The following is a 21,887-nucleotide window of genomic DNA, read 5'->3' as shown; positions in this document are numbered from 1 at the left end:
ACGGGTTGTTGCACCCTGGTATGAAGGCTTCACAACGGCTAATGTCAGCGAAGTTCGTCTGGAAGGGTATGCACCTCGATGTCCGTGACTGGGCCAACACCTGCGTGGTCTGCCAGAAGGCTAAGGTCCAGCGTCATGTAAAGGCTCCAGTGGTTATGTTTGCTGTTCCGGAGCGTAGTTTCGACCATGTGCACGTGGACCTTGTGGGGCCACTTCCGCCTTCTCATGGTTATACGCATCTCCTCACCATGGTGGACCGCACCACTAGGTGGCCAGAGGCAATTCCTTTGGGTTCCACCACTTCGGCAGAGGTTGCTAGAGCTTTCATCTCCTGTTGGGTTGCTTGTTTCGGGGTACCGGCGGACATCTCTTCCGATCGTGGGCCACAATTTTCATCGGAGCTCTGGAACGCTGTAGCTCGGGCTCGGCACCAAACTTCATTGCACCACCGCCTATCATCCACAGGCGAACGGCCTTTGCGAGCGATTCCACAGGTCGCTTAAAGCCGCCCTACGGGCCAGTCTTCAAGGTGCAGGATGGGTGGACAGACTCCCATGGGTCCTTTTGGGTCTTTGTACGGCGCCCAAAGAAGACCTACAATCGTCCTCGGCCGAACTCGTTTATGGCCAGCCGCTCAGAGTACCAGGAGATTTCCTCCCTTCTCCCACAGAGCCATGGTCCGCCTCCCAGCAACTCGTCAGCCACCAGGAAGCACCCAGATGCTTCGCTCCGGTGCCTACATCAAATCACGGCCTACAGAGCTCCCACGTGCCAGCGGAGCTGAAGAATGATGAGTACGTATTTATCCGCCACGACGCTCACCGGGATCCACTCAAGCCCCCTTACACTGGTCCTTTCTGCGTCATCAAATCAGGAGACAAATCCTTTTCGGTCGACATCGGAGGAAAGCCGGATCACATTTCGGTGGACCGGTTGAAGTCGGCTCACCTGGACCTGGACCGCCCAGTCGTCGTCGCGCAACCGCCGAAACGTGGCCGGCCGACCGCCCACAGCCATCCGCCAGCTCGACCACGCTCGCCGCGCCAGCTCAACCACAACCGCCCGCCAGCTCGACCACCGTCCATCAGCTTCCTTTGCAGGGTTATCGAAGTCGCTCGGACAGACTTGTCAGGCCTCCTCGACGTCTCACTTTTGCTGTTAAAGACAATTCTGGGGGGGGCGCATGTGGCGGAGCCACCAAAGGACTCGGATCGTTTGTATATAATTCCTTTAACAACATGTTAGCTACAGTCTGAGTCTGTATCTTTATTTATGCTGTTTAACTGTACAGAGTGTGGTTACTTTTAACAGCGTGGCTAAAACGTGATGACGTCACGCCATTCATCATGTGATCCCCCACTGGCGGGAAAACGTGATGACGTCAGCCACGGGACTGCAGGGGCAGTCCTCGTGGAGCCTCCAGAGAGCAGACCTACATTCGATGTTATCCTGCAGTTTCTTGTTAAAGCCTGTTTGTTTCATTAAAGTTCGTTTTGTTTGATCGCCTGAGTAGAACTCAGTCTTTTAGTTAGGAACCCACGCTCCTACAATACAGTCATTTAATTTATAGTAAGAAATTTAACAATAGTTTCTATTTATAGGAAATGAGAGTGGATAGGAAGGCCCTATTTCCCTTAGAGAGGTCAATAAGCAGGGGGCATAGATTTAAAATAATTGGTAAAAGGATTAGAGGGGAGTTGAGAACATTTTTCACCCAGAGGGTGGTGGGGTCTGCAAAGGGTGGTCTAGGCAGAAACCCTCATCTCATTTTAAAAAGTACTTGGATATGCACTTAAAGTACCATAACCTACAGGGCTACGAGCCAGGAGCCGAAATGTGGGATTAGGGTGGATAGCTCTTTTTCGGCCGGCACAGACACGATGGGCCGAATGGTCTCCTGTGCTGTAAATTTCTACGATTCTCTGATTTACTTTTATCATTACAGATTTTAAATTGTGTCTTTGCTTGGACAATAAAAGTGAGTTTTTTTCCAAGATGGTTTCAAAATCAAGATGGAAGATGAATTTAGGAAGCTATTTGTGAGTAAAAGATTCACTTCAGAACTGTTTAACTTGTGTGCAGCTGATTTGCAAACAAAGTCAAAAGGACTGAAGACCACTGTGCTTTCTGAGATAAAAGAATGCACAAGTGGTATAATCGCTTCTTTCTCTTTCTCTTCCCCCCCCCCCCCTCCCCCTTGCAAAAAATAATAATTTGATGGTCTTAAATCTGAAACTTTTACCTGAACGAACCTGTTTAAAATTCTATCTTCCAGCTTGTTTTCGAATCATTTGGAAAAACATTGGAATGTGGAATTTTCCAACCCACTGGTGGGACCTTGCACTCATCTGGCTGCTTATTGGATAATTTCAGGCATGCCCTGTGATTTTCTATCCATTGACGTGAGTGAGTGAGTGGAAAACTATGGTCATTCAGCCCCTCGAGCCTTTTCCGTCATTCAGTTAGTTCATGGCGCTGCATTCCCCGTCATTGATGTAAACGCCACACGCGAGGTAGAATTTTCCTGCAATTTTAAAACAAGTTGCCTGCTCCGTGTAAGGCTCGCTGGCAGCACAGCCCTCGGAAAATTCCACCCTTAAGTTCTATCGTAGCGCAAGGCATGCTTCCACTTGCACTGAGAGAATTAAGCTGATGCATCCCAACAAACATTCTGCACTGCACATGCTTGCGATGTGGTATCTTTGGAAACGTAGACACAAGCGCAGTTGGTAACTCCCTTCAGCTGACCACTCTAGGAAAAACTGCAGGCTTTTGAGATAGAAACATTACTGAGGGTACTTGGAACACCAAAGACAATTTTGTACATCAGTTTAATTGTTGTGCAATATGGTGTGCAGGAGTACTGTGAAGCATTGTCCTGGAATCCAGGCGGAGTATGGAGTGAGCCTTCGGCATTTGTGGTGGGTGGCAGGAGCTGCCAGTATTGAGAGGGACAAGAGTCTGACCGCTTTGAAGAGGAGATGGCCTTGGAGACTGGGTCCTGATTTGTGCTTCCCCACCCCCACCAGGTTCTTCAACCTCCTTGACTGAACTCTCCCACTGCAATCCCACCTGTCAGCTGGTTCATGCCTTCAAGTTTGTTCAAAGGACTTAGTCCAATATTAGCGTTTGTTGACTTAATTTCCAGAAGCTTGTTCGGCCTATCAAAGCCCTTCATTTTTGTAAAAACCTCTATTAAATCTCTTATTAGTCTTCACATCTCCAGTGGGGATGTCTCAATATCTCTAATCTCTGCTCATAACTCTGGTTTCCCATTCCTGGAGTCAGCCTGATGAATCCATACTGTACATTGGAATTACCCATAACCGCACACCATACTCGCAACTGTGACCGACCAAAGCTTTGTATAAATTCATCATTACTTCCTTACACTTGTATTCTTTGCTCTCTTTCTATGACCCAAAATGCTATTCACCTGCACTTCCATGAACAAAAATGTCCTCCAGCACTCAACTGTAAAACATTAATCATTTACACACTTTCTTTTCCCTTAAACTAACTATCAGCAATTTTCATTCTTTTGTGGAGTGAAAGGACAGGGCGTACGGACATCAATTTCTGGTGTTAAGTGGCCAAACATATTGTAAATCATGAGTATTTCTAGAGCATTGCTTTGAGAAAGTTCATTTATCTCCGACCCAAAAATGAAGTAATTTCTCCAGATTTTCATACAGAAACAATTCAGTTATCTTGTTCTCTTCTGGATTTCACCACTTTGTTGCAAAGGAGTGATGCTTTCATAAACTTCAGTTCATCCAAAACTTTGCTGGCTGTATCCTGACGAGCACCAAGTCCCATTCACCCATCACCCCTGTGCTCGCTGACCTACATTTGGCTCCCAGCCTGGCAATGCCTCAAATTTAAAACTCTCGGCCTTGTCAAATTCCTCCATGGCCTCGTCCCTCCCTTCTCTAATCTCCTCCAGCCCTCTGTGATCTCTGCGCTCCTCCAATTCTGGCCTCTTGTGCATCCCCAATTTTCATCACTCCAGTATTGGTGGCTGTGCCTTCAGCTGTCTAGGCTCTAAGCTCTGGAATTCCCTCCCTAAACCTCGCTACCTCTCCTCCTTTTAAGACACTTCTTAAAACCTACCTCTGACCAAGCTTTTGGTCACCTGTCTTAATACCTCCTTTGTGGTCTGGTGTCAAGTTTTGTCTGCTAATGCTCCTGCAAAGTGCGTTGGGACATTTTACTATGTTAACGGCACAATATAACTGCAAGGTGTTTTCTAAAGTGAGTGGTTTGTTTGAAGAGATTTTTTTTTCTTCATGAACTTAGAGCTGAGATGAAGCTGGGAGGAGCTTCCAGCTAGATTTAAAATACTTGGCAAAAGAAACAGAACTATCCTTTAATTTTGCCACTATATTCTTGATAAACAATCCTTGCTTTGTTTTCTAAATGTCAACAAGAGAAACTATTGGTATTGATCACTTGGTGTTCCTGGAATCTTATAATTAGACAGCTTATGAGGCTGCTTGATCCATCATACCTGTGCCACTAGATGCAATTATATTGCTACCAGATCCCCTGTGGCATTGCTCTCAGTTGGAGGGTGAGTTGTTTTGTAACAATAAGAGTCGTAACACTGACCAAAGAAGTCAAATTCCATTTTATTATGTGGTATTTTGGGATTTTTACCTGTGCATTGGGGAGCTGAATTCTAAAATGTTGTCCATTCTTTTGTGAAGATTTAAGTGAGTGGCCTTTATTTTATATCTTTCAAATTTACAATTTATGCACAGCAAGATGTAGCGTTAGAGGTAAGTATTTGGTTGTTAGCAGTGCTGGGGTATAGTGCCTGGGGTTTGGCAGAACTGGAGGCTCTGGAATTTGCCAGCACTTCAGGTGGAGGTCCTTTGGTCTGGCATCCTTATGGAGGAGAGAACGGGAGAGTGGGGGTGAATAGTGGAGTTTGTCTCTGGTGGATTCTTTGGGCTAGAAATTGCATGGCGCCCCGTTTGGGGCGATAACTTTTGCGGGAGCGCAGAAATATCACTGGGCGACAATCTGCCGGGAGCTTCCGCTTTAGCGCTCCAAGAGGGAAGTGGAGCGTTAAATCAAGCGCTACCACTTCCCTTAGAGCGCTAAAGGGAGTGAGAGGGGCGGTAGCGACAAAGCGCTATACAATGTTCCATACAACGCTGCCGGGTTTACAGGCTCCTTCCCTCCCAATGCTGTGATGAAGGAATCCTCCGGCTGTGTCTGTTGGGCGACAACACCGGCAACACGCGCATTGCAGCCCCAAGCACTGAGTGCAGGACTAAGCAATTGCGGGGTACAAAAAATCAAAAACACCAGAATTAGGGACATAAATAAATTTTGGCCTACCTGATCACAACTGCCTTTAAATAGCGCTCCTCAAGCAGCCAGCCGAGGGGACGATGCCTCCTGCAGCTGCCGTTATTGATGCACGGCGATGCTGCAGGGAGCGGAAGCAAATATTGCATCCGGGGCGGTAACAGGGCGTTGCGCACCGGATGAAGTCACAATCTCTGGGGCGCAGGAGATCGAGGCGGTAAGTTTTAGCGGCAGCGCAAACCTGCCAGGGAAATTCGTGGCCGTTGGTGATTTTGCTGCGCTTGGTCAGTAAGCCCTTAGCACCCCGTTACCGCCCCCCTGGAGGTGCTACCGCGAGGTGCAAACCAGGCCAATTTCTCCCCCCTGGTGTCTGTCAGCAGTGGCGGGGTGTTGGGTCTGATAGCACTGCCTTGTAAGATTCTAGGATCTCTCTGCTCACATTGAGTTCAGTGTTGGTGATCTGTATATGGACCTGCCTGTGTGTGCTTTTCTCGCACACTTCAACTCACAGCTGTCACTAATGTGATGTAAACAACAAGCCACAGGTGGTACTAATCAAAACCCGTTTGCCTGAGAAGCTTTCAAAATTTGACTAACTTGATGAAAGAAATTCGGATGAGGAAAGACCGTCTCTCCGCTTAGCTCGCTTTCTGAAGTTAAGTAGCTTTTATTGAAGTTTAGTTGAAAACGTACGCATCGAGTCAGCATTCGACCGTGGTGTACCAAGGAGCCCTAGTTAAGCTGAAGTCAATGGAGATTAGAGGTTGGAAACATACCTGGCATAAAGGAAGATGGTTGTTGGAGGCCAATCATCTCAGCCTCAGAACATTGCTCCAGGAGTTCCTCAAGGCCATGTGCCAGCCCCACCTATCTTCAGCTGATTCATCACTGATCCCTCAAGATCAGAAGTGAGGCTGTTCACTGCTGATTGCAGTGTTCAGCTCCATTTGCAATTCCTCAGATAATGAAGCAGTCCATGTCCGCATGCAGCAAGGTTTGGGCTGATAAGTGGCATGTGACACTGGTAGGACACTTGAGTAGTGTAGAGGAACAAAGGGACCTTGGAGTGCATGTCCACAGATCCCTGAAGATAGCAGGCCAGGTAGGTAAGGTGGTTAAGAAGGCATACGGAATGCTTGCCTTTATTAGCCATGGAATAGAATACAATACAAGAGCAGGGGGGGGGTTATGTTTCAACTGTATAAAACACTAGGCCTCAGCTAGAGTACTGCGTGCAGTTCTGGTCACCACATTACAGGAAAGATGTGATTGCACTGGAGAGGGTACAGAGGAGATTTACAAGTATGTTGCCGGGAGTAGAGAATCTTAGCTATGAGGAAAGACTGGATAGGCTGGGTCTGGTTTCCTTGGAACAGAGGAGGCTGAGGGGAGACTTTATTGAGGTGTGTAAAATTATGAGGAGCCTAGATAAAGTGTATAGAAAGGACTTATTTCCCTTAGCAGAGGGGTCAAAAACCAGGGGCACAGATTTAAAGTAATTGGTGGAAGGTTTAGAGGGGATTTGAGGGGAAATTTCTTCACCCAGAGGGTTGTGGGGGTCTGGAACTCACTGCCTGAAAGGGTGGTAGAGGCAGAAACCCTAACCACATTTAAAAAGTACTTGGATGTGCACTTGGGATGCGGTAACCTGCAGGGCTACGGTTCAAGAGCTGGGAAGTGCGATTAGGCTGGATAGCTTTTTTTGGATGGCGCAGACACGATGGGCTGTAATGGCCTCCTTCCGTGCTGTAACTTTCTATGATTCTATGTGACAATCGTTACACAAGTGCTGGAAAATGACCATCTCCAACAAGAGAGTCCAACCACCTCACCTTGAAATTCAATGGTATTACCCTCGCCGAATCCCCCATCAATATCCTGGGGGGTTGCCATTAACCAGAAACTCAACTGCAACAGCCGCATAAATGCCGTGGCTACTAGAGTGGCTCACCTGACGTGCCTTGTAGGTGGTGGAGAGACTTTGAGAACAAGTCGGGAGTGTGATGGAATACTCTCCACTTGTCTGGATGAGTGCAGCTGCAGCAACACTTAAGCTCAATACCATCTAGGACAAAGCAGCCCGCTTGATTGGCACCCCATCCACCATTTTAAAGTTGACTCCCTCCACCACCGGTGTACCCTGGCTGCAGTGTGTTCCATCTACAAGATGGCCTGCAGCAACTTGCCAAGGCTTCTTCGACAGCACCTCCCAAACACGCAACCTCTACCACCTGCAAGGACGAGGGCAGCAGGCGCATGGGAACACCATCACTTCCAAGTTCCCCTCCAAGTCACACACCATCCTGACTTAGACATATATCGGCCATTCCTTCATCGTTACTGGATCAAAATCCTGGAACTCCCAACCTACTAGCACTGTGCAAACACTTTTTTAGCACTCTGACTACAGCAGTTTAAGAAAGCGACTCTCCTCCACCTTCTCGAGTGCAACTCGGGATGGGCAATAAATGCCAGCCTCGTCAGCAATGCCCATATCCTGAGGAATTACTTTTTTTTAAGAAAGTATGACCAGTTACATGGGGTGTGTGTGTGATTGAAGCAAAACTCTGAACAGTAAATATTTTGTTTTAAAAACCATTTAAAGAGTAAATAAATGTGCCAAAATTGACTTCAGGAAGCTGTTTTATTTAAATATGTCCTTTGATTTGAATCCTGAGCTAAACAATGCACAACTTTCTGGACCCATTTACATGGGCTAGTAATGTTGCATCAGAAAATCTCTGATCTCATTCTGCAGCTTGTGGGGCAAGGAGGGTGAATACTGCAACCTTCAAAGGAGTGTCACGTCAGTTAGAATTCCTATATACTTTGGCCAGGCAACCTGCAGCTAAGGAGGAGCCCTTTGCACCCTGAGTGGCAGAAGTAATTAACATTCTGATTACCTGGCTAGTGAAAAGATTTTGTAACAGCTGGACTCTGTCATTGAAAGAATGCACTTGGGCAGATGTCTTGGTTTTCAATCCTGTTCTCTGTCCCCCTCCATGTTGCAGCAGTGGGAGGCTTTGTGCAGCTGGGTAATCCTGTTAACATTCATCAAGGACTCCAAATGCAAAGATTCTGAAAAGGGTTCTTAAACATCTGGATGCTATTTTTTGTGAAAGAGCTTGCATTTATAGAATCATAGAATAGTACAGCACAGCAAGAGGCCATTCGGCCCATCGAGTCTGCACCGGCTTTTTCGAAGAGCAATCTAGTGAGTCCCACTCCCCCGCTCTTTCCCCATATCCCTGCAATTTTTCTCCTTCAACGATTTCTCCAATTCCCTTTTGAAGGCTAATATTGAACCTGTATCCACCACCCTATCATCAGGCAGTGCATTCCAAATCCTAACCACTTGTTGTGTGGAAAACTTTTTCCTCATGTTGCCTCTGGTTCTTTTATCGATTCCCCTTCAATCTGTGCCCTCTAGCCATTGGAAACAGTTTCTCTTTATTTACTCTATCGAAACCCTTCATGATTTTAAATACCTCTATCAAATCTCCTCTTGACCGTCTCTGCTCGAAGGAGAATAGTGCCTTATGTCCTCAAAGTTCTTCAGTGCAGTCACTGTTACATAGGCAACGGCAGCAACCATTTTGTGCACAGCAAGATCCCAAAAACAGCAAATGGTTGAATGCCAAGAGAATTATTTTTGATTGTTGAGGGAGAATTACTTTTTTTTTTAAACGTGTTGGTTCTTTTACATCTATCTGAGCAGACAGACAAGGTCATAATGATATGTCTTCTCTGAAAGCTAATACAACGTGTGCTCGGTACTGCGCTGAGCTGTCAGCCCAAATGATACGCTTCATAGTGGGGCTTGAACGCACAATCTTCTGACTCCGGTTAGAATGCCATCAACTAAGCCAAGATTAGTTGTTTTAATTATTGTGTGTCAAATGTTGTACTGCTAGTTACCAGTATATTTTTGTTTCTGTGTAATTATATTCCTTGTAAATAAATTTGATGCTTAATTTAAGCATGAATGCTCTAAACCATCTCTTGGGTTTAGAGTCACTGGTCACTCTCTTGTAAATAGACCCTACGTCCCTTACAATCACGAATATACCTTTACTGCCGAATATCTAGCTATGTGGAAGTGTAATCTGGGGTGCTGTAACAAGACCACCCCTCGCTGTGGACTGAATATGGTGATGGCGCATGTGCCCCATGTGCATTTCCCCAATCTTTTTGAAGGCAGACTGATGGTCACTGAAGTAAGATGCAAGTTATAAACCAATCTGGTCTAGTTTGCATGAAATACATGAATGAAGAGAATATTGTATTCATGAGTTTTACCTATTTCATCCTCCTAAGAACAAAAATGATAAATTATGCAAATGTTGCCCTATTTATGGTCTACCTCACAGTTACCACTTAATATTGCTGACTGGCTCAAATCGTTCCTACTACAGGCCACACATGCTAATGCCACAACCTTTGTCTCTTGCTGGAGACGAAGCGAGGCCGCACTGTCTCTTTTATAGGATTACATAGGATATACGGCTCAAACAGACCATTCGGCCCAACCAGTCCATGCCAGCGTTTATGCTCCACACGAGCCTTCTCCCGCCTTTCCTCATCTAAATCTATCCGCATAACCCTCGATTCCCTTCTCCCTTATATGCTTAAATGCATCTACACTATTTGCTTCACCCACTCCCTGTGGTAGCGAGTTCCACATTCTCGCCACTCTTTGGGTAAAGAAGTTTCTTCTGAATTCCCTATTGGATTTCTTGTTGACTATCTTCTATTTATGGCCTCTAGTGTTGCTCTTCCCCACAAGTGGAAACATTCTCTCTGTCAAAACCTTTCATAATTTTAAGGACCTCCTATTAGGTCACCCCTCAGCTGCCTTTTTTCAAGAGAAGAGACTCAGCCTGTTCATCCTTTCCTGATATGTATACCCTCGCATTTCTGGTATCATCCTTGTAAATATTCTCTGCACCCTCTTATCTGAGGAAGGAGTTCTTGCTATGGAAGGAGTGCAGCGAAGATTCACCAGGCTGATACCTGGGATGGCAGGAATGACGTCTGAGAAGAGATTGGGCCGATTGGGCTTGTACTCGCTGGAGTTTAGAAGAATGAGAGGGGATCTCATTGAAACTTATAAAATTCTAACAGGACTAGACAGACTAGATGCAGAAAGGATGTTCCCGATGGTTGGGGAGTCCAGAACCAGGGGTCACAGTCTAAGGATAAGGGGTAAGCCATTTAGGACAGAGATGAGGAGGAATTTCTTCACCCAGAGAGTGGTGAACCTGTGGAATTTTCTACCACAGAAGGCAGTAGAGGCCAATTCATCTTAAATATATTCAAGAAGGAGTTGGATATATTTCTTAAGGCTAAAGGGATATGGGGAGAAAGCAGGAACAGGGTACTGAATTTGGATGATCAGCCATGATTGCATTGAATGGCGGAGCAGGCTTGAGGGGCCGAATGGCCTACTCCTGCTCCTAGTTTCTATGTTTCTCCAGTGCCTCTATATCCTTTTTATAATATGGCGACCAGAACTGTGCGCAGTGTGGTCTAACCAAGGTTCGATACAGGTTTCGCATAACTTCCCTACTTTTTAATTCTATACTTCTAGAAATAAACCCTAGTGCTTGGTTTGCTTTTTTTATGGCCTTGCTAACCTGTGTTGCAACTTTGTGATTTGTGTATTTGTACTCCTAGATCCCTTTGTTCCTCTACCCCACCTAGACTCGTGACCTCCCTATTCTTCCTAACAAAATGTAATGCCTCACATTTATCTGTGTTGAACTTCATTTGCCAATTATATGTCCATTCTGCAAGTTTATTAATGTCCTCCTGTAATTTGTTGCAGTCCTCCTCCGTATTGACTATCTCCCCCCCCCCCCCCCCCAAAAAAAAAATTTGGTGTCATCCGCAAATTTAGAAATTGTGTTTTTGATTCAACAGTCTGAATCGTTAATGTAAATTGTGAACAGCAGTGGTAATGCCTCTGCTATCTCTTCCCTAGATTCTTTTAAAATGTGTAGATGCAATCTATCCAGACCAGGTGTTTTATCCTGAGTTTGATTAGTTTATTTAAAATATCCCCTTTTTTTAAATTTTAAATACACTTATCTCATTACTAATCTAATCATCCAATGTCATGTCCACCTGTTCTATCTTCCTGGTAAATACTGAAGCAAAATAATTATTTAATATTTCTGCCATCTCTCTATCGTTACCTGTGGTATTATCCTGTCTATCCCTTAATGGCCCTATTCCCATCCCAACCTTCCTTTTTATTGATGTGCCTATAAAATATTTTACTATTTTGTTTTATGTGCCTTGATGCAGGAAACTTTGATATCCGGCACCGACGGGACCGAGCTGTTGCCGTCCCATCAAAACTGCCGGACAAACCAGCGCTAATGTTAAAACATACGGAGCTTTTGAGCTCTGTATCTAGCAACAAACCCTGTTGCACAGCTTCTAAACAGTCGGCCGTAGCTTGCAAGCATCTCTGTAGCTTAGCAACAGCTTCAGCTAGACCTTGCAGAGCCTGACTGGTGGAAAAAAAAGCAACGAAAAGAAAAAAAACTTACTGAACCGACTCCTGCATTTTGCCGGTGGATCGAGCATTCCGGACAGTTAACCTCCAGATAAACCAAAGTTTCCTGTAATTTAATTTCATAGTTCCTCTTTGCCTCCCTAATTGTTTTTTTGACTTTTCTTAATCTTTTTGTATTCTCCCTTATCATGCACTCCCCTGCCTATGTACTTATGTATGCCTATTTCCTTACCCTCAATTGTTCCCTTTTATGGCTTTATTCATGTATGGAGTCTCATTATTGTTTAGTTTATTCTTTACTTTTAATGGAATATATTTTTCCTGCACTCTGTTGTACACCGTTTTAAATGTTTCCCATTGCTATTCTATATCGTTGTTTACCAATATTGTTGTCCATTTTTGTTCCCCAAGTTCTATTCTCAGCTGCTCAAAATCAGCTTTTCTCCAATCTGTTAACCTGGTTTTCGTCATACTTATGTCTTTCTCAGTTATCATCTTAAAGCATATTAAAACATAATATGGTTACTATTGCCTATATGTTCCCCTACTTTTACTTCTCTTATTTGCCCTGGTTCATTCCCTATTACTGGATCCAATAGCGAATGCTCCCTTGGGCTTTTTACATATTGGATTAGAAAGGAGTCCTGTACACATTGTAAGAACTCCATTCCCTTATCCCCTTTTACCTAGCTCTTCTGCCCCATTAATATCGGGGTAGTTGAAATCCCGCATGATTATTCTTCTATTTTTTTACTCATTTCCCTAATTTGTCTGCATATTTCTTCCTCCACCTCCTTTCCATTATTGGGTGGTCTGTAGACTCTGCCTATTAGTGTGATTGATCCTTAATTATCTTTTATCTCTCTCCATATGGATTCTATTTTTGTCTTGCTGATATCTGCGTCACTTTTTTTATATTGTCATTATGTAATCCCTAATAAGTACAGCTACTCCACCTCCCCTTTTTCACTCCCCATCTTTTCTAAATATGTTATACCCTGCAATGTTTAATTCCCAGTCCTGATTTTTTAAAAATTCATTGATGGGATGTGGGCGTTGCTGGATAGGCCTGCATTTAGTGCCCATCCCTAATTGCCCTTGAGAAGATGGTGGTGAGCCGCCGCCTTGAACCACTGCAGTCCATATGGTGTAGGTACACCCACAATGCTGTTAGGAAGGGAGTTCCAGGATTTTGGCCCAGCGACAGTGAAGGAACGGCGATACAGGTCCAAGTCAGGATGGTGTGTGGCTTGGAGGGGAACTTGTAGGTGGTGATGTTCCCATGCGTCTGCTGCCCTTGTCCTTCTAAGTGGTAGAGGTCGCGGGTTTGGAAGGTGCTGTTGAAGGAGCTTTGGCGAGTTGCTGCAGTGCATCTTGTAGATGGTACACACTGCAGCCACAGTGCGCCGGTGGTGGAGGGAGTGAATGTTGGAGGTGGTGGATGGGGTGCCAATCAAGCAGGCTGCTTTATCCTGAATGGTATCGAGCTTCTTCAGTGTTGTTGGAGCTGCACTCATCCAGGCAAGTGGAGAGTATTCCATCACACTCCTGACTTGTGCCTTGTAGATGGTGGAAAGGCTTTGGGGAGTCAGGAGGTGAGACACTCGCCGCAGAATTCCCAGCCTCTGGCCTGCTCTTGTAGCCACAGTATTTATATGGCTGGTCCAGTTCAGTTTCTGATCAATGGTAACCCCCAGGATGTTGATAGTGGGGGATTCAGCCATGGTAATGCCATTGAATGTCAAGGGGAGATGGTTAGAGTCTCGCTTGTTGGAGATGGTCATTGCCTGGCACTTGTGTGGTGCGAATGTTACTTGCCACTTGTCAGCCCAAGTCTGAATGTTGTCCAGGTCTTGCTGCATATGGACACGGACTGCGTCAGTATCTGACGAGTCTCGAATGGTGCTGAACAGTGTGCAATCATCAGTGAATATCCCCACTTCTGACCTTATGATGGAGGGAAGGTCATTGATGAAACAGCTGAAGATGGTTGGGCCTAGGACGCTGTAGCCATGTCTCAGTAATCCCTATTACGTCTGGTTCCTCGCAACGCATGATTGCCTCCAGCTCCCTTGTTTTATTACAGACACTGCATTGCTGTACAGACATTTAACTAGTTTTTAATAGGATTTCCCCTCACTTTAAGTTTAACCATCTTTTTGGACTCCTGTTCTATAACTCGATTTATTCCCTTGCCATCAATGTCCTCCCTTACTTTATTCTTTCCTATGCTCTCTTTTCTTGTTTTGTTTATATTTAGGCTGGTTACGTTTCTTGTAGATCCCTTCCCCCCCCCCCCCCCCCCCCCATCTTACTAGTTTAAAGCCTTTGCCACCTCCCTATTTACCTTTTCTGTCAAGACATGGGTCCCTTCCCAGTTCAGCTGGAGTCCGTCCCATCGGTACAGCTCCTTCCTGTCCCAGAACTGGTGCCAGTGTCCCATGAAAAGAAACCCTCTTTCCCACACCAGCCTTTTAGCCACGTGTTAATTCTCCTGATCTGTCTGCTTCTATGCCAATTTGCACGTGTCTTGGGCAATAATCCAGAGAATATTAAACTCCAATTGGCTGCAAACAGAGAGAGAACCATAGCCGAAAGCTTAACTTCTGCCCTTGTCCCGGCTCTCTCTGCCAAGGATTGGCTCATCAAATTGCTGATCAAAACCATCACTGCCCTCTTAGCGTGGAGACCATGGCAACTAAATTGACCAGTTAAGTCTCGTGCTGTGCTGAATAAATCAAAACATAGAAGATTGGAGCAGGAGTAGGCCATTAGGCCCCTCGAGCCTGCTCCGCCATTTAATGAGATCATGGCTGATCATCCAAATTCAGTACCCTGTCCCTGCTTTCTCCCCATATCCCTTGATCCCTTTAGCCTTAAGAAATATATCTAACTCCTGAATGAAAGCACTCCCAACATTATAGGTGTGAATTTCTGAAATGGCTTCTCCATTGTCTCAAACTGATGTGCTATTGCGAGTGTGTGCAGTTTTGTTTAATTATTTTGTCACAATTTTTAAATGCAGCATTTGAAAAGCAGCAATGCTGGCTGGAATTTGGCCTCACCAGCAAGGTTGGGGGCTTGGATGTTGCATAGAAGACCGAGAAAGTAGATGGGGGTGCAAACATCCTTAGTGCCTGACTGGTTTATATTCATGCACAACCGCTTCAAGTCCATAGTGCAACTAGTTCAATTTTATCAGTGGGATTTAAATGCCTGCATGAACGTGTTATTACTGAGATTCTGATCAAACCACCACCCTCTGGGTTTTGCTGATGCCTACAACCAACCCCAGGGATACATTTACCTCCTCAAGCTTAAATGATCCCAAGGGGTGAAACACAGCCACTTTTGTGTCAGCATGGGAACACTTTTAGGCCGGTCGGAGCACAAGTTGGATGAGGATAAAGATCCCATTGCTCTGCCTCAATAATGTGTCTTGACTCATTAAGACAGCATCCATCGTTTGAACTAATGTACACAGTGGCATAGTGGTTAGCACTGTTGTCTCACAGCGCCAGGGACCCGGGTTCGAATCCGGCCTCGGGTGACTGTCTGTGTGGAGTTTGCACATTCTCCCCGTGTTTGCGTGGGTTTCCTCCGGGTGCTCCGGTTTCCTCCCACAGTCCAAAGATGTGCGGGTTAGGTTGATTGGCTATAATAAATTGACCCTTAGCGTTAGGGGGATTAAATACGTGGGGTTACGGGGATAGGGTGGGATATGTGTTGGTGTAGGGGTTACGGGGATCGGGTGGGATATGTGTCGGTGCAGGCTCGATGGGCCGAAATGGCCTCTATCTGCATTGTGGGGTTTCTGTGATTTCTGTGAAATATTTCTACACCAACAGCAACTGTCCTGTCATCTCCAAGCACAAGTCCTTCTTTGACATGGTGTACTAATGTTAATGTGCAAAACTCTTTATTGGTCTGATTTAAGAACCTGTGAAATTTTCCTAGCTGCTGATGGACTGAGATTCACTTCCAGGAAATCAGTGAGAGATACCAAGCTATATTACTTGTCCTTTTATTACAGGAAGAGTGTTGCTGGGACAAGCCATTGACCAAGACCCAAGTCATTCAAGAGCTTCTAGGAAGTGTTCATTCAGCTGATGCCCATCTTGTATTTCCTAGAAATTCAGCCCCGGTGTAGATCTCAGCTGGAGTAATTGGCCTGATCCCCCAAATGCTGTTCAACTTTTCATTTATATTGGCGTGCACTGCTAGATGCCAATTTCTTCCCAATAAATGTTTGTATTTCTCCTTGTGCTAGGAATAAATTTTTAGCCAGTTCTTTGAAATGGCTCCCATCAGTAGTCATCCATGGATGGCCAATTGTAATCGACTGTAGTGTGTCATTTGCCTGAACTGTTTCAACACAATCATATTAACGGGAATTCCAGGTTCATGTATTACTTTCATCAAGAATTTATTAAATGCTGAATTACTGAGATGACCACACATCCGCGCCATCATGAAGACCGCCTATTTCCACCTCCGTAACATCGCCCGACCCCCACGCTGCCTCCGCTCACCTGCTGAACCCCTCACCCGTGCCTTTGTTACCTCGAGACTTGACTTCCAATGTTCTCCTGGATGGCCTCCCATCTTCCACCCTACATAAACATAAGCTCATTCAAAGCTCTGCTGCCCGTGTCCTCACTCGCACCGTCCCGTTCACCCAGCAGCCCTGTGGTTACTGACCTCCATTTGTAAGGGGGGGGCATCTTTTAACTGGTTTATGGTAATTTACCTGGCCAGCAGCCTTTGCCTCTGAGCTCTGACCAATTCCAACCTTTTACCTGGTTTACGGTAATTCACCTGGTCAACAGCCTTTTGCTGCTGCACTCTGAACCAATTTACAAACAGCGGTTTCGAATCGCTACCCCTCCTTCAGTTCTGAGTGGAGGAACTTATAATTAATGATTTTAAAACGGACAAGTGGTTTGGATGAGAGAAAAATCAAGTTTTATTACCTAAATAAACTACAATCAAAAGAATAAACTATGCCACACGAACACAGTAATTACAGTAAAAGTGTATAACAAGGGGGTACAGACGGCAAAAACGAGGGATACAATGGCTACAATGTTAATTAAACAATCTTAGCAATTCCCTTAAATCACCACCCCAAACTCCTGCTAGGTTGTCTTGTTGAGTCAGAACACCCTGCTCACCTGTGGTCCAGCGAAGTGAGAAGAGATATAGCTTCTCAGCAGCTATCTTATATACCTGGCGAGCTCCTGCTGTTCTGCCCTGCCAGGGCTGTGTGCAAAATTCCCACCCAAAGGTTCCAATACACAAGAGAAAGCTGTGATTGGCTAACTCAGAGTGGTTGGACTGGGTTAATGTGTCTTCCGGAGCTCCCTGGGCTGAAACAAAAGGGAAATACAACTGCTCTATTGTCCAGATGCTAGGTGATTTAAACCCATTCAGTTCTTAAATGGTCCCCATTCAAGATCCAAAAGTCTCTTCTGCAGTTTAGATGTATCCACTCGATATTCAAACAAATGCTAATAGCATTCAATTGCTTTGTAAACAAAGCATTGTCCTGTGGTCATCTGGAACCACTATTGATAAACAGGCATCGATTGCCCTGCTGCAGTGGGGGGGGACACCCCTTTGATTAGCAGCTCCATTGAACCTTACTTCCAGACACAGAAGCTGCTTTCCAAGTCCCTTTGTCTTCGGCCATGTGCTGACACAGCCATTTTTATCCCATGAAATTTAAAAGCACAACGCCCAGGGATTCTTTAATCAAAAAAATTAATCTTCAGAACTGTAAATTATTGTGAATTCTTATACATTGGCTCCAGGTTAAGCAATGCCTCAATATTAAAATTCTCATCCTTGTTTTCAAATCCCTCCATATCTCTGTAACCTCCTACAACCCTCTGAGATCTCTCCACTCTTCTAATTCTGGCCTCTTGCACATCCTTGATTTTAAGTGTTTCACCAATTGGCAGCTGTGCCTTCAGCTGCCTAGGCCCAAGCTCTGGAATTTCCTCCCTAAACCCTGCCACCTCTCTCTTTCTCTCTCCTCCTTTAAAAATCTACCTTTGTGACCAAACTTTTGGTCATTTGTCCTAATATCTCCTTATGGTGGCTCAGTGTCAAATGTTGTTTGGTAATGCTCCTCTGAAGCACCATGGGATGTTTTACTACGTTAAAGGTGCTATATAAATGCAAGTTGTTAACTTTTTAAAAAAACTAGCTGTAATTTGAGGAAATGTTACAGCAAGGTTGTGTATGATTTAATCTTTCATTAAACTGTGAATATATCTTTATGTATTTCAGGTACTTCATGAGCCACTAATTGATGAAGATCCATTATTCATTGCCACATGTACGGACCGGGATTTACGTAAAAGGAAAAAGCGGAAGTTTAGTCTCTGGGTCAGGCAATGTGCAGCAACAGGCTACATCTGCCAGGTGACATTACTGAAAATGTTCTCCTCTTCTGTAACTAAATATTAAGGCCCATTTTCAAATATTCATGAGCTAATTTTAAACAACTAATTACCTCCCATTGATATTCACACTAAACTGCGTCTGCCACCTGTCTACCCACTCCACTAACCTGTCTATCCTCCTGACATCTTTGTCAGTCCTTGTGTTTTGACAAACACCTCACCTTTGTCATCAACAAATTTTCAGATTGTGCTCCCTATGACCACGTCCCAATCATTTATTTATACTGAGAACAGAAGTGGACCAAGCACTGACCTCGGGGGCACTGACGCTCTACAATCAGAGCTCCGTCCTAACTGTTCTGTCAACCAACTTTCTATCCATGCTGTTACATTTCCTCTTTTACCATACATCTGAATTTTTCTAAAGCCTCTTTTGAGACACTTTAACAAATGCTTTGTGATGACGGTCTGTATCGAAAACGTATTCCATCTTTATTCTCTGCTGCTGATAAATCTTGTGTATTTCCAGAATATTCTGTTTATTTCAGTAAAGTAATAGTTTAATTAGCACCAGTAATGGTTCTGACTCAGCTGGAGACGATCTACACCTTATAATGTCTGTCTGTCTAATTTGCAAGATATAGCATGAGCAAGCCTCCTTCTGTGAACTGATCCATTTGATTGCTTGTGACTCATTCTACATTGCTACTATTTATTTAATTTGATTTGTTCATGTTTATAGTGTAAATGCAGCCTGAGACACAAGCAGACTGACACTCACTTTATTCAGAGAAGGGTCACTCTTTAACTTGTACTTTATACGACACCAGTTCAGCATTGCTCAAAACTGCTTCTGCTTCACGCCGATGCTAAATCTACAGTGTAACGTCTCCCTCCTTCAAATGGTTACTTGGTCTCTTAAGTGGGTTACAGTTGAGCCACTCATGATTTTTTTGTCCTATGGACTTGTCACCCCTCTAAAGCCACACTTTCTTCTGTAACACCTTTTGAAAGGTATAATGCTAAATACATCCACTGGATTCAAGACTTTTAATGGTGTGGATTGTTCCTACTCTGGTATTAAAACGTTTCCAAGATAAAAAATATTGTCTCAACAAACAGAAGCTGGTTATTAATGTATGTCTGCATTCCCTTGAACAGTACAGTCTCTGTTTTTAACTTGCTGCATGCTGTGATTGTGAAGTCATGGTACATCTGCCATAGAATCATTTTTTTTTTGTTAGGGATGTGAGCATCGCTGGCAAGGCCAGCATTTATTGCCCATCCCTAATTGCCCTTGAGAAGGAGGTGGGGAGCCTCCTATTTGAACCGCTACAGTACGTATGGTAAAGGTACTCCCATAGTGCTGTTGGGGAGGGAGTTCCAGGATTTTGACCCAGCGACGATGAAGGAGCACAGATCATATAGCACAGAGGGGCCATTTGGCCCATCATGCCTGTGCCGGTTCTTTGAAAGAGCAATCCAATTAGTCTCCCTCCCCTGCTCTTTCCCCATACCCCTGCAAATGTTTCCTTTTCAAGTAAATATCTAATTTCCCTTTGAAAGTTACTATTGAACCTGCTTCCACTACCCTTTCAGGCAGCGCATTCCAGATCATCGTAACTCATTGCGTAAAAAAAATTCTCATCTCCCTTCTGGTTCTTTTTGCCAATTACCTTAAATCTCTGTCCTCTGGTTACCGACCCGCCTGCCAGTGCGGGTTCTCCATACTGTTGCTCCCCCAACTCGCCACTGCTGCATCCAATTGATTTGTAAACGATTCCATGTTATTTGTGTCTCGTGGCTCTAGCACCTTTTCCAGGAGCAGAGACTGAGACCAAAGCAAATAATACTTTTAACAGTGAACTCCCTGAATGTTGGGAGGGACCTGGGAGCGCACAGTATTCGGTGCCTGGTACCCATTTTGCGGGTATATAGATTGTCAGCTTGCAGCACAAATGATGAGGCCATTCTCTCCACAGGATCGACTGTAAAGGATAGTGAAACCAAATGGAGGCTGTTCTGGATATCTAATCCAGTGAGGTGAAGTGTGCAAGTTTAAAAGAAAAAGCGTGCATGGAGTGCAGTGTGGCACAGAGCGGAAAATAAAAGTCTGTTGCTCCAGTCAAGGGGCTGCATTAATAAGAGATTAGCACATCTTAAGACAATCTGTTGTGACAAATGGAAGAGTCACTAAGTGGAATTTGGTGTTGCAGTGAAAATGGGGAAGAATCTTTGAGTCTAATGCTATTCTGCAACCAAACGTGTTAAATGTGTTTGGTGGTCTTGCTCTCCTTTTCCATTTAGGTTTATGTTCATTTGAAGGAAGGAACAGCCTCGGATGGGTTGGATACTTTGAAGAACAGACCACAGCTCCACAGTCTTGTGGCGAAAAGCCTTTGTCAGAATTTGACTGGCAAAAACTACATCATCTACACTGGCCCCAGCATCACCAGCCTAAATCTTTTCGAGGAGTTTGAGAAAAAAGGTTTGTAATAAAAAAGCATGAAATACTGTGGGCAGTGCAGGACTTTTTGGAATAACTGTGTGAAGCAAGATAACTTTGGAAAAAGTTAAAAGGATTGCTTCGCTGAACATACGATGTGGACCTTTAATTGTTGCTGGAGCTTAGTACAGGGTACCTTGAAGTAGATTTTCTTCATTCTTGTTCCATCCCAAGTTTTAGCTATTGGCCCAGAAATTTGGGTCGGGGACTTCCCGCGGGTGCAAGCCCCCGACCTGCACTTACCTTGCGCGCCGGCCGTTGAGCTGTGGGCCCCTGTGGAATTCCGATCTGGGGCCTGCTCCAGCTGTCGGCGCGCAGTGCTTGCATATCCCAGGGGCGCAGTTCGATGCGTCCCCTGGGATCACGTGGGCCATGGGGAGCCAATCGGAGCAGGGAATGCTCCATTCATAAGTCTGACAGGAAGACCTGTCAAAACTTAGAAATACTACAGGCCCCATAACCTCACTAAATCTTCAAATACATTTTTTAAAAATCACATTTTTTAAATAAATGATAAATTACATGAAATAACTATTTTAAACAATAATTTAAATTTCTAACGGGGCTAAAAATAAACTTGCCTTTCTTTAAAGTATTTAAAAATAATAAACCTGTGGGGAAAAAATGTTTTAATTTTAATTAATTCACCACTTGCCTTGTAAAAAGCAGGCCTTACGCCTGCTTTTTACATGTCTAACTTCTGGAGACTTACACTCCCGGGAAAACCTGTATATAAAAAAAAAAACACCCAAGTTCGATGCGCACGCGCAGCCTCTCCTGTGCACGCGTTCGACCTCTGAACCCCTGCTTTCAGGGGAACGGAAGTGCCGGTTTCCCGCGCATGCGCAATGCATGCAGGAAACCGGCACTTCCATTGGGCTTACGGGTGAGTACCCCGTGCGTACTCACCCGTGGAGACCCGAATTTCTGGGCCATTATGTTTTAATAAGGAATGTAAGATGCTGAGTTTGGGAATGAACATTTTTTTCTCCATTTTAGTGTTCTCATTTTTCTCTTTCCTGCCCCTACTCCCCTTGAAGGCACTAACTTGCTGCAATGTCATTCTATGGTCACCAGCTCCCTCTGATACCTTGCCCATTATGTGAACATTGGTAGGTTCTTTTTGATC

General features: G+C 44.7%; 1 protein-coding gene across 1 annotated transcript in view; it reads left to right on the top strand.

The window, feature by feature from the left end:
- Window positions 1–21,887, top strand: part of pgbd5 (piggyBac transposable element derived 5) — a 66,162-nt gene that overhangs the window by 22,393 nt on the left and 21,882 nt on the right. Inside the window, exons 3-4 of the mRNA XM_085996765.1 lie at window positions 18,137–18,271; window positions 20,560–20,740. Of these exons, the coding sequence (XP_085852891.1) occupies window positions 18,137–18,271; window positions 20,560–20,740 (316 nt within the window). The remainder of the gene's footprint in view (window positions 1–18,136; window positions 18,272–20,559; window positions 20,741–21,887) is intronic.

This window comes from Somniosus microcephalus, chromosome 9 (assembly GCF_052327205.1).
Source record: "Somniosus microcephalus isolate GS21.2 chromosome 9, FLI_Smic_1.0, whole genome shotgun sequence".
Classification (NCBI taxonomy): Eukaryota; Metazoa; Chordata; class Chondrichthyes; order Squaliformes; family Somniosidae; genus Somniosus; species Somniosus microcephalus.
This window is presented reverse-complemented; position numbering and strand designations above follow the sequence as displayed.